This window comes from Salvelinus alpinus, chromosome 1 (assembly GCF_045679555.1).
Source record: "Salvelinus alpinus chromosome 1, SLU_Salpinus.1, whole genome shotgun sequence".
Taxonomy (NCBI): domain Eukaryota; kingdom Metazoa; phylum Chordata; class Actinopteri; order Salmoniformes; family Salmonidae; genus Salvelinus; species Salvelinus alpinus.
The window spans coordinates 80,256,899-80,269,711 of record NC_092086.1 but is presented as its reverse complement, the minus strand read 5'-3'; the positions used below and the strand labels follow the sequence as shown (position 1 = coordinate 80,269,711).

The window sequence follows — 12,813 nt, the reverse complement described above, 5'->3', positions numbered from 1 at the left end:
AGAGGGAGTCGTGACTAACCAATACGTTATGGATCTATTAAGACGGTCTGGGGAGAGTAATACATTTTCCCCACTGTGCCGCCCTCCATTAGTATGGGCCACGGCCACCAGACTAGTAACTGCCCATCTAGTTGGCAGTCTGTCAGCATGCCTCCGGTCCCTCAGTCAGCATGCTGTGTGCAGTTACAGTAGCTACAGTGGTCCAGAGCGGGTGGCTCTCTACTGTAGAAGTATAGGGGGAAAGTTCCATTAGAACGTCAAACTAAAATGATCACAACAGTGTTTGAGTAGGGCCTTAGTACAGCCAGAGAGAGCGTTAGCTACATGAGGGATATTTAGCACGCCAGCCAGCCAGGAATGATTCATGTTGGTGAATGCTGCTAATTGATTTCTGGACACGCGTCTGAGTGTCGGAGGCAGCGCGCTGCACAGAAATTTAAATGGATTTTTAAAGTGTCTGTTTTTCCCTTCACGCGTCAGCCGTCATCACAACAACCATTCTTGGCAATGCTCGGCGAGCACGACAAATGAACGGGACAAGGCGTTAATCACAACAGCCATGCCTAATAGACGTGCGGGGGGAGTGCCTGCTGCATAACTTAATTGTCGAGACAATGAGATGAGCCACTCGAGGGCCGCCCTTTACGGGGGAGGTGGCTCACCTACACAACACTTCAGCAGAGCTAATGCATGCTTGACATTAACCACATTTTCATCCACAGTTTGAGTAATGTCATAATGTATATATTTTTTTAAATCCCGACAGATGGTGGAAACAGGTAGCTTCGGCACAATTTAATAAATGGCGACAGAATTTGTTCGTTCGACACAGTGGGATCTTTTTGTGTCTGTAAAATTAAGCATGTGAGAAATGGTGGTACAAACACCTTTATGCGCACATATTGATATAATAACCATCATATCGAAGTAAACTTGGAGTCATGCTATGACATGGTGTTGTCACCGTGGGAGGACTCGGGAGACCATGCAGTTTATTAGGCTACAGATGAAATAAGTTATGATGAACTTCACAGGGTGGGGAGAGTGCACTGTGATCTTGATGCTCCTTCCCAATAAATAGAGGGTCTTACTCTGGTGACATGATGATTGATGCTTGACTGCCGTTTGACAAAAACAAATATTATCGCTCTTATCCATAATAATCATGTAGACTAGCCTACTCGCACTGTATCTGTGCATGTGCCAAAACCAGAGTAGGTACACTTCTATTTAACTCAACAGTTTGTGACAAAACTATCGGTAGAGTTGAAAATGCGATGGAAACACATTGAACTTTAGATTTTTATTTGGTACATGAAAACTTAAGCAAAAACGTACATTGAGTGCACTATGTCATCACGCACTGACTTTGATCCGCAACAAGTCCGAATGGTGGAGAAACACCACTGGTGGGAAAATGTGCACATTTTCTTTATGTTCATTTCAGAATATTCAAATGAAAATCTGTCGGCTATATGATGGAAACCTAGCTACTGTTAATGTTTTCGTAGACAGGAAAGAGGACAGGCCTCAGTTGGGTAGTTTACTCAAAACCAGTGGCATGTCATGAGTAAAGATTGAAAAAGTAAGGGGCCTAGACAGCTGCCCTGGAGAATTCCTGATTCTACCTGGATTATGTTTGAGAGGCATCCAATAAAGAACACCATCTGTGACATGTTAGACAGGCAACTCTTTATCCACAATATAGCAGGGGGTGCCAATCTTTTTATCATAAATCTCTCAAGTAATCAGTCATTTGTGTAAGTGCTGTGCTTTTTGAATGTCCTTCCTTATAAGCGTGCTGAAAGTCTGTTGTCAATTTGTTTACTGTAAAATAGCATTGTATCTGGTCAAACAATTTTTTCCAAAACTTTACTACGGGTTGGTAACAGGTTGATTGGTCGGCTATTTGAGCCAGTAAAGGGGACTTTACTATTCTTAGGTAGAGGAATGACTTTTGCTTCCTCCAGGCCTGAGGGCACACACTTTCTAGTAGGCTTAAATTGAAGACATGGCAAATAGGAGTGGCAATATCGTCTGCTATTATCCTCAGTCATTTTCCATCCAAGTCATCAGACCCCGGTGGCTTGTCATTGTTGAAAGACAACAAAAAAACTTCCTCTTCCACACTCACTTTACGGAATTCAAAATTATTATTCTTGTCTTTCATAATTTGGTCAGATATACTTGGATGTGTAGTGTCAGTGTTAGTTGCTGGCATGTCATGCATAAGTTCGCTAATCTTGCCAATTAAAAAATAGTTTAAGTAGTATCAGTGGGTTTTGTAATGAATCTGATTCAATGAATGATGGAACGGAGTTTGCATTTTTCCCAGAATTTCATTTAAGGTGCTCCAAAGCTTTTTACTATCATTCTTTATGTCTTTTTTTTTTTAAGTGTAGCTTCGTCTTTTATTCAGTGTAATCACATTATTTATACGTTTGCCAATCGGTTGTGCAGCCAGACTTATTTGCCATTCCTTCTGCTTCATCCCTCTCAACCATAACATTTTTCAATTCCTCATCAGGTTTTGATGAACTGTAACCGTTGCTAGTTAAGTGAAATACTAGTGGGTTATTTAGCTTTGGGTTAATTGAGTAGAAGGTAATTGTATAGCATAAGTGTGAAAAAGAAAACCCTGACATTGACTACACTGCTAAAATGACTTAATTCTGTTCTATATGAGTTTTCTACAAATTGTGCAATGTATATATTCCCTCATCAATACTCACCACATGCCTTTCAAAGGCCAGTCATTACTACTTCCAATCAAATCATAAGATAATCTCATAAAATAAAAAGGTAGCAACGAGCGGGTGAGACAATAGCATCCAGCAGTCAATATTTATCCCAGCAGTCAATATTTATCCACTGGCAAGGAAAGTACTTTCTCTGCAAATCAGATAAGCTGAGCAAACTTTCTGCAGTTATTTTAGTGGAGAAACGAAGCTCGCTCTCGAAAATATTAACTGAACCTAATCTCCCCGTCTGCCTGTGGGCTCCCAAGCTGTGTGCCAGACTCAGACATGTCTGTTATTTTCATTTGGGTTTCAACCTGCGATATACTATATATGAGATTAAAAATAGAACCTGGAGTGGGAGGGACGGGTGCAGCACGACAGGCTTGCCTTCTCCTCTGGGCAAATCTAGAACACTCCAGTACTGTACTAGCCCACATTCTTTAGCTTTTACTGCAGTTAGAACTGAGACTTATTTTTTTTTATTTTTTTTAAATCGCTTACATTTTGACCTTGTTATACATAAAGGCTTAAAAAGGCAATTAGATATCAATCATGTTTATTGAGATATATATATAAGCCCAATACAAGGCCTATAAAGACCACCTAGTTTCTGATAAGTTTTTCTGCCCTAATCTAACAGGTTATTGAATTTAATGTGCAGAGCCCATTTCGAAGCACATTGAATGCTTGGTCTTGCCTTCCCTTTCATCTGGTCCCCACTGATACTGTGCAGCTCCAACAGCTGCTTCAAGTCATTCCAGAGACCCATCTGGCCCATGCCTGTCCTCAATCACTGAGGTTATAACCTCAGGGCGTGTGTGTGTGTGTGTATATATATATATATATATATGTGTGTGTGTGTGAATGTGTATATGCGTATGTGTGAGCGTGCACGTGTCACAGCTGTGACATTTATTTTTCATACAGTACCTGCTGGGTGCAGAGTGGGGAGATTAAGTTAGAGCATTTAACTGGCTCCGTTGACAGCGATTCGTATAAACATCCAACCAGGTGCCAAGGTACCAGAAGGGACCTTGCAGCAGTAACAATACAGGAATATATTATGTCATGTACATTATGATTATGCAGTTTGTACTACTTCATTGTCAAGCCCCCTCCCCCCTCTTCAGTGCAGGAGGATCACCATTAGGATCAAATGATGCAGGGGAATAATCAACTAACCTTCTCCTGCCCGAGGCTGCTGTATAGGCTAGTGAAGCAACCGTTTGACACTGTGACTGAACTACAGTCTTACCCTGTGTTTTTGCTTCTGTCTACAGTCTTGCCTGCTTTTTCTGCTTGATGTGATGCATTTTTTTGGGGGCTGACCTTTGACAGCTGTGCGGCAGTCTTCACCTGTGTGTTTGTTTAACTTAATGATTGTACTACAGTCTTACCCTGTGTTTCTCTTTGACTTTACGTCTGTACTCCAGCTTGTCAAACTCCTGGTCCTCTCGGCGCAGCCTCGCTCTGGCCTCCTCCACATTGATGCCCGACGTGCAGTCATCCTCCTCCCCCTCTGTGGCTGGCACGGCCGTCCTCTGGAGCGGGGGCCACTGCTGCACCATCTGGAGAGCGAGGGGCATAGACCAACACAGAGTTAAATCACAACACTGCAATAGTGCCATCTCATTTTCAGCTGGATAGGAATCAACACATATGCAGACACAAAAACATTTACCAACACACAAACGCACTCATAAAAGCGGGCATACAACACACATACACACACGTTTTAGTCTCCTTAATTACATTTGCAGCTGGCTGTGCATCAATGCAGCCAACACAACTAAACATCACAGGTGTCATCTAATTTTCTCTGAATGATGTTAGTAATGGTAAAGGAATTACGCTGAGACTCAGAATTGTAACTTTAAAATGTATACCAAAGAAAAACCATTGATTTCAAAGTTTAACAAAACTCTAGGCACAAGGACTACTTTTTATGTTCCACAGAATTTTACAAAAACACATTTATAGGAAGAACTGTACAGATACAAAGATTGGTAACAGAATAAAACTGAGGAAGATTTTACCGTACTTTAACTTTAAAATCCATGGTTTTTGTTTGGCAGATATTTTAAAGTGAAAAATCTAAGCGTAAATCTGTTAGCGTGGAATTGCCCGTAAAACAAACTGGTTCTCTCATTTAGCTGATGCAGAGCCTGAAGCCAAAAAAATTGTATCACTGGATCTGACTCAAAATAAAATGGAATGTAGATCAATGTTTGTACAAACCTGTCCCTCTTCAGTGAAGACTAATTTGGTGTTGACTTGGAAGTTTCTCTTCAGGACTTTCTTGGCCTCTTTGAACTTGGTCTCTTTTTCCGTTTTCTTAATGGTGTTACTGTCAGTTTCCTGTAATGAGAGAGGAAATGATAACAATGCTGCATATATTTACATTTATAAACTGGGTGGTTTGAGCCCTGAATGCTGATTGGCCTATGACAAAAACACATTTTTACTGCAATAATTACGTTGGTAACCACTTTATAATAGCAATAAGGGACAATGGGTTTGTGATATACGGCCAATATACCAGTGCTAAGGGCTCTTCTTATCCACGACGCAACGCAGAGTGCCTGGACACAGCCCTTAGCCGTGGTATACTGGTTATATACCACCGCCCATCGGGCCTTATTGCTTAAATAAACCTAACAACAATTTAACTGCTAATGTAACACCTCATAAAATTGATCATGTTGAATTCCCTGCCTGAAACAGTCGGTCCCTGCTACTCCTGGCTACAGGTAGCTAGACAACTTTGCCATTATGTCAGCAGGTTAAGACGGGAGACTCAGGAATGCTGACCAAGACAAACTAAGCATCTTTACAGAGAGCCACTAGGACTGTCCACACATTGCCTCAGTGGATTTTTTTGCCTAACTGTGCAACAAAATGCATTTCCCAGCCCCTGACAGAGTGCAGTTTTGCCATCTCTATTGGTAGTAAATAGTTTAATTCTTAACAAATGATGTCAAACAATTTACAGGGCAACTGGCCTATCTTCTGAGGTAGGAATCAAGACGCAGATCAGTGGTACACTACAGCAGCAGCCTACTCTCTCAAAGTGAGTCTCGGACATGTCAGAGTAAAAAAAGTATATACAGTATGAGTCAAAAGTTGACACCTCATTCAAGGTTTATTTTTTATTTTTTTTAACAATGTCTATTATCCTACAAAGTAGAACAAACTATGAAATAAAATATATGGAATCATGTAGTAACCAAAAAAGTGTTAAACAAATCTAAATATATTTTAGATTCTTCAAAGTAGCCACCCTTTGCCTTGACAGCTTTGCACACTTGGCATTCTCTCAACCAGCTTCATGAGGTAGTCACCTGGAATGCATTTCAATTAACAGGTGTGCCTTGTTAAAAGTAATTTTTTTGAATTTCTTTACTTCTTAATGTTTGAGCCAATCAGTTGTGCTGTGACAAGGAAGGGTTGGTATACAGAAGATAGCCCTATTTGGTAAAATACCAAGTCCATATTATGGCAAGAACAGCTCAAATAAGCAAAGACAAACAGTTACTTTAACACATGAATGTCAGAAATTTGAACGTTTCTTCAAGTGCAGTCACAAAAACCATCAAGCGCTAGGATAGAATTGGCTCATGAGGACCGCCACAGGAAAGGAAGACAGAGTTACCGCTGCTGCAGAGGATACGTTCATTAGAATTACCAGCCTCAAAAACCGTCAAATAACTGCACCTCAGATTGCAGCCCAAATAAATCCTTCAGAGTTCAAGTACCAGACACATCTCAACATCAACTGTTAAGAGGAGACTGCATGAATCAGGCGTTCATGGTCGAATTGCTGCAAAGAAACCACTACTAAAGGCCACCAATAAGAAGAGACTTGCTTGAGCCAAGAAACACAAGCAATGGACATTAGACCGGTGGAAATCTGTTCTTTTGTCTGATGAGTCCAAATTTGAGATTTTTGGTTCCAAACGCTGTGTCTTTGTGAGACGCAGAGTAGGGGAATGGATGATCTCTGCATGTGTGGTTCCCACCGTGAAGCATGGAGATGGTAGCGTGATGGTGCTTTGCTGGTGACACGGTCTGCGATTTATTTAGAATTCAAGGCACACTTAACCAGCATGGCTACCACAGCATTCTGCAGAAATACACCATCCCATCTGGTTTGCCCTTAGTGGGACTATCATATGCTGCATATGTGGAAACTCCTTCAGGACTGTTGGAAAAGCATTCCAGGTGACTACCTCATGAAGTTGGTTGAGAGAATGCCAAGAGTGTGCAAATCTGTCATCAAGGCAAAGGGTGGCTACTTTGAAGAATCTAAAATATATTTTGATTTGTTGAACACTTTGTTACAACATGACTTCATAGTTTTGATGTCTTCACTATTATTCTACAATGTAGAAAATAGTAAAAATAGGTGTCCAAACTTGACTGGTACTGTATAGACAGTGCATTCGGAAAGCATTCAGACACAGCCTTATTATAAAACAGATTCAATTGTCTCCCCCCCTCAATCTATACACAATTGAATTTTTAGCAAATGTATAAAAAAATACAACTGAAATATTACATTTACATAAGTCTTCAGACCCTTTACTCAGTACTTTGTTGAAGCACCGTTGACAGCGATTACAGACTCAAGTCTTCTTGAGTATGATGCTACAAGCTTGGCACACCTGTATTTGGGGAGTTTCTCACATTCTCCTCTGCAGATCCTCTCAAACTCTGTCAGGTTGGGTGGTGGGTGTCGCTGCACAACTATTTTCAGGTCTTTCCAGAGATGATCGATCGGGTTCAAATCCAGGCGCTGGCTGGGCCAATCAAGGACATTCAGAGACCTGTACCGAAGCCGCTCCTGTGTTGTCTTGGCTGTGTGCTTAGGGTCGTTGTCCTGTTGGAAGGTGAACCTTCGCCCCAGTCTGAGGTCTGAGAGCTCTGGAACAGGTTTTCATCAAGGATATCTGTACTTTGCTCCATTCATCTTTCCCTTGATCCTGACTAGTCTCCCAGGCCCTGCCGCTGAAAAACATCCCACAGCATGATTCTGCCACCACCATGCTTCACCGTAGGGATTGTGAGAGGTTTCCTCCAGATGTGACGCTTGGCATTCAGGCCAACGAGTTCAATCTTGGTTTCATCAGACCAGAGAGTCCTTTAGGTTCCTTTTGGCAAACTCCAAGCGGGCTGTCATGTGCCTTTTACTGAGGAGTGGCTTCCATCTGGCCACTCTGCAATAAAGGCCTGATTGATGGAGTGCTGCAGAGATGGGAGAACCTTCCAGAAGGACACACATCTGCACAGAGGAACTCTGGAGCGCTGTCAAAGTGACCATCAGGTTCTTGTTCACCTCCCTGAACAAGGCCCTTCTTCCCAGATTGCTCAGTTTGGCCGGGCTGCCAGCTCTAGTCTTGGTGGTGCAAAACTTCTTCCACTTAAGAATGATGGAGGCCACTGTGTTCTTGGGGACCTTCAATGCTGTAGAAACGTTAGATACCCATCCCCAGATCTGTGCCTCTACATAATTCTGTCTCGCAGCTCTAAGGACAATTCCTTCGACCTCATGTCTTGGTTTTTGCTCTGACATGCAATGTCAACTGTGGGAACTTATAGACAGGTGTGTGCCTTTCCAAATCATGTCCAATCAATTGAATTTACCACAGGTGGACTCCAATCAAGTTGTAGGAACATCAAGTATGATCAATGGAAACAGGATGCACCAGAGTTCAATTTGAGTCTCATAGCAAAGGGTCTGAATACTTATGTAAATAAGTGTTTTTAATCTTTAATACATGTGCAAATATTTCTAAAAACCTGTTCACACTTTGTCATTATGAGGTATTGTGTGTAGGTTGATAAAAAACAACAACATTGAATCCATTTTAGAATAATGCTGTAACGTAACAAAATGTGGAAAAAGAACGCACTGTAGATAAATAATTATCCGTCAGTCGGGATCTTAACTTCCTGTTGAGAGTTAGAATAGTAGACTACACAAGGTGCCATATTTGATTGTGCATCAGCAGTTTCTCTTGTTATGTCAGTCCCTGACAGTAGCTCAATTAGCCATGTCAGCAAAAAGATGATTTGATTGTTAAGTTATTCTAGCCTGCCATCATGCCCGAATGTGTGCACAGGGGCCCTGACCTCCAGGGGCCCCCATTCAGGAACCCTTGTGATTTTGTTAGTCACGCTCAGATATATTAACATGACATGAATCATGGAAAAATATGTAGAATTGCAAGAAATTAGCTATAAAATTGCTACATTTTCTCTCCTCCCCATGGCACGAATCATGGAAAATTGTGTAGAATTGCAGGAAATTAACTTTAAAACTAATAAGTCGTGTTTGGTTACCAAGGCAACTACTGTCACTATTAAACTTGCTAGCTACTTCAGTGGACGTTGAAAACATTTCTAGCTGCAAATGTGTTAAATTATAGCCATGGTATAAAAGGGATAATTAACTCTGGGCTCCGGAAAATAATAAAACTCAATGAAAGGTTAGTGCCTCAACTCGTTCATTATTATTCAAGAAATTAACACAATTTCAATTGCTCCTCTAATTAGAATCTGGCCTAAATACAACCTGTAGGCTTTATAGCGTTCCAATGTTTGCCCAGATTTAGATCTCTGGTTAAGCAGTTGACAAGGACACTAGGCATAACATAAACAAAGGGAATCTGATGAACATCTTTCAGTCCCGAATTGGCGTTTCGCGACAGTGATTATCCCCTAGGAATGACTCCGTACGAACAAACGATGTTGTCGATGTAGTCAAAGCAGGAGGGTAAATCAACTTTCCTTGACACATCCCAAACAATGTGCTCCATATCCAGAGCGATAGAGAGCACTTTGCCTAGGGTCTTAATCAAACAAGCCCTTGGAATATGACTTGACTAACCAGCACTAGACTGCTGAGCTGGCACTCAGAAGATAAATATTGCATGGCAGATTATTAAGAAACTATTTTTCACTTCAGAATGACCTAGGGCTACAAGGCGCTGCCTCAATGACCGGCTTTTAGAATTTCTACCACACAATTTATGTAGGCGTTCTCACTAAACCATATATTGATGTATTTGGGGTCCAATTGGAAAGGTGGTGCATTTTATGGTTCAATAAATGATGTTATTCCTCCCTTGGGGACATTGATCGCCATCTTCAATTAGGAATAACTGATGTGACCTTTTGTTAGAGAGAAAAACGTGATTAAAAAACATGTGGCAGTTAAAATTTAAAAAACAGCCCATGAAATTGTTGGCTATTATGCTGGGGTGCTTTGTCATACCGAAAGACATTAGATTTCCCCCAACCAAATGAAGGAGAATTGTTTATTTTCTCAATAGAAATAGAATGAAAGAATTAATAGAACGGACGTCCCAACTCAAGTCAATGACGCGATAATGGGTGGACTGGCAGCCATTTTGAGTGTACGCATGCCAGGAACTAAAAGCAGTAATTGTACCCTTCAATCAGTTGAGTCAACTCAACTGACATTACAAAAACAAATACATTCCATTGCACGAACCACATCAGTTAGCATAATTTGAATGAACATCCTACATTACCATGGCAATCCAGCATTAGTTGATAGAACATTCCAAATTAGCATGAAAATCATTTCATCACAATACCAGGCAGCCATTGCGAGTGTACCCATGAGTTTCCCAGTCAAATTGCCAGGGTTAGCACTTCCAAGCCAGCTCTATTAATTATATTTCTATGACTCACACTATTCATCTATCGAAGGTTCTTTTTAGAGTCATCTCAGAAAAAAAGGACCGCAAACCATTGCGTTTCTATAGTTTGTTCTGCTGACAAACCCAGAGTCTGCCATCAGAAGGTAGTGCCATGAATTTCGAGAGCCCTATTCAAAAGACACATCAAGTGGTCTGAACAAAATGAACTTCTCTGCACAACAACGGACACTAGCAGACTACTGGAGCAATGCAATAATGTGTGGCAGAGGAAAAGATGTTTGGGGGGGAAGGTTCATTCATTCAGCAAACTACTGAATTAGACTTCAACATGCAACCTGTTGCAAAATTCACTTCATAAACATAATGAGGTCAGCACAGCATTAGCAGAACAAGACAACAACCCCCCTGTACACCGTCCCACCTCCCTTGTCAAAAACGAAATCAGCAAATGTCACTCCCCCCTCCTCCCCCAGTTTCTATCTCCCCACTGAGAATCTAATTGGAAGGCGCCGGCGTTGGGATTCTCACCTCAGGACCTCATTTCCTAACCCTCCCAGTTTAATAAGCGTTTCCCACAGGAGGCAGAGTCTCGCCGCGATTCTGAATCAATTAAATATCATTGGGTGTGAAGTTATTGCACTGCATTTATGGGGAAATTATGGGCCCGCCGAAAAATAAATTATTGAGGAAAAAAACTGAGGAGTAATCCAATACCAGCAGTTTGCACAAAGGCACATGGCTTTCTGTATGCATTTGAAAAGACTTAAGGAGATGGGGGGGGGGGGGGGGCCACAGAGTCAATTCTTACCCCATCTATATTTCAGACATTTTTATCCCGATTTAAGAGCATGTCTTACCAATTTGCTTTGCTCTCCTCAACCTTTGGACTTCCCAGTGCATGTTGCTCTTATCTTAAATGTTAAAATGTTCTCAAGGTTAGGTAGCTGGCAGGTTGGCTTCTTGAATGGGAGCGACAATGGAAATTTGCGATATGTGAGCTTAGCAGCTAGTCGGCAAGCTGTTTTCGCAGCGAAGGAACTCGCTAATCTAAAAAGGTCCTACGTTTCAAAGTTGAACAAAATCTTAGTTAAAAAAAATCATTAGCATGTTTGTACGTATTTAGCAATTTCGTTAGGCAAGGACATCAAACAAACAAACTTCAACAATGATTCAGGTGAAACCACAAGACTCATAATGAAATGTGATGCTTAGACACACAGTATATCATAAGCAGAGGGTAAGTTAAATCTCGCAGAGGGGTGATTTATTGCTTGTTTCATCACTGGACAGTTGTGCGTTGAGGAGCATTCCTCTCCCTGTCAGCCGAGGCTGCCCATTCTGACATGAATGGCTGAGGGCAAATGAATCAACTAGAGTGTGAATCAGACGCTCATCAATCAATTAACCAAACAATCCTTCAATCAATAGGCCGGATCAAATACCACTGTCAACAGGGGGACTTAGCATTATGCAATGGATGGAGTCTCTATAGTCTGATCGTTTGAATTATTCCTTTTACCCATTAGTATACTGAAGTGTTGGTCCCATTTTTCATGATCTGACATAAAAGATCCCAAAAATATTCCATGCGCACAAAAAGCTTATTTCTCTATTTTTGTTTATGCACAAATTTGTTTACAACCCGGTTAGTGAGCATTTCTCCTTAGCCAAAATAATACATACACCTAACAGGTGTGGCATATAAAGAAGCTGATTAAACAGCATGATCATTACACAGGTGCACCTTGTGCTGGGGGCAATAAATGCTACTAAAATGTGGACAGCAATGTTCAATACTGCTGTTGCCAGAGAATTGAATGTTAGTTTCTCTACCATAAGCCACGTCCAATGCCGTTCAGAAAATTTGGCAGTACATCCAACCGGCCTCACAACCACGCCAGCCCAGGACCTCCACATCCTGCTTCTTCACCTGTGGGATCGTCTGGGGATGGGGGGGACTGAGGAGGATATCTGTCTTTATTAAAGCCCTTTCGTGGGGAAAAGTCATTCTGATTGGCTGGGTCTGGTTCCCAGTGGGTTGACATGGCTCCCAAGTGGATGGGCCTAAGACCTCCCAAGCTCACCCATGGCTGCGCCATCACTTAGGGAATAATGAGTATTTCAATTGACTGATTTCCATCTATGAACTGTAACTCAGTAAAATCTTTGAAATTGTTACGTTTATATTTTTGTTCAGTATAGATTTAAAAGTAACGGAGAGGAAGACAGCAATGAACTAACACAACTGAGGTGCAACCTAATCTAACTAACATTCCTCTGAATAGAAAAAAAGTTCCCTGAGGCTCAGTGTCAAACTATTTCATCACATTTGCCAAATTGACAGTAATAACTCCACAGCACTTACTCGGAAAACAAAACACAGC

General features: G+C 41.4%; 1 protein-coding gene across 2 annotated transcripts in view; it reads right to left on the bottom strand.

Annotated features, from left to right (window-relative positions):
* Positions 1 to 12,813, bottom strand: part of ddx10 (DEAD (Asp-Glu-Ala-Asp) box polypeptide 10) — a 62,371-nt gene that overhangs the window by 24,157 nt on the left and 25,401 nt on the right. For both annotated transcript variants that reach the window (XM_071327641.1, XM_071327645.1), the window contains exons 14-15: positions 4,980 to 5,099; positions 4,139 to 4,309 (exon numbers count right to left, since the gene is read on the bottom strand). In XM_071327641.1, coding sequence (XP_071183742.1) covers positions 4,139 to 4,309; positions 4,980 to 5,099 — 291 coding nt within the window. The remainder of the gene's footprint in view (positions 1 to 4,138; positions 4,310 to 4,979; positions 5,100 to 12,813) is intronic.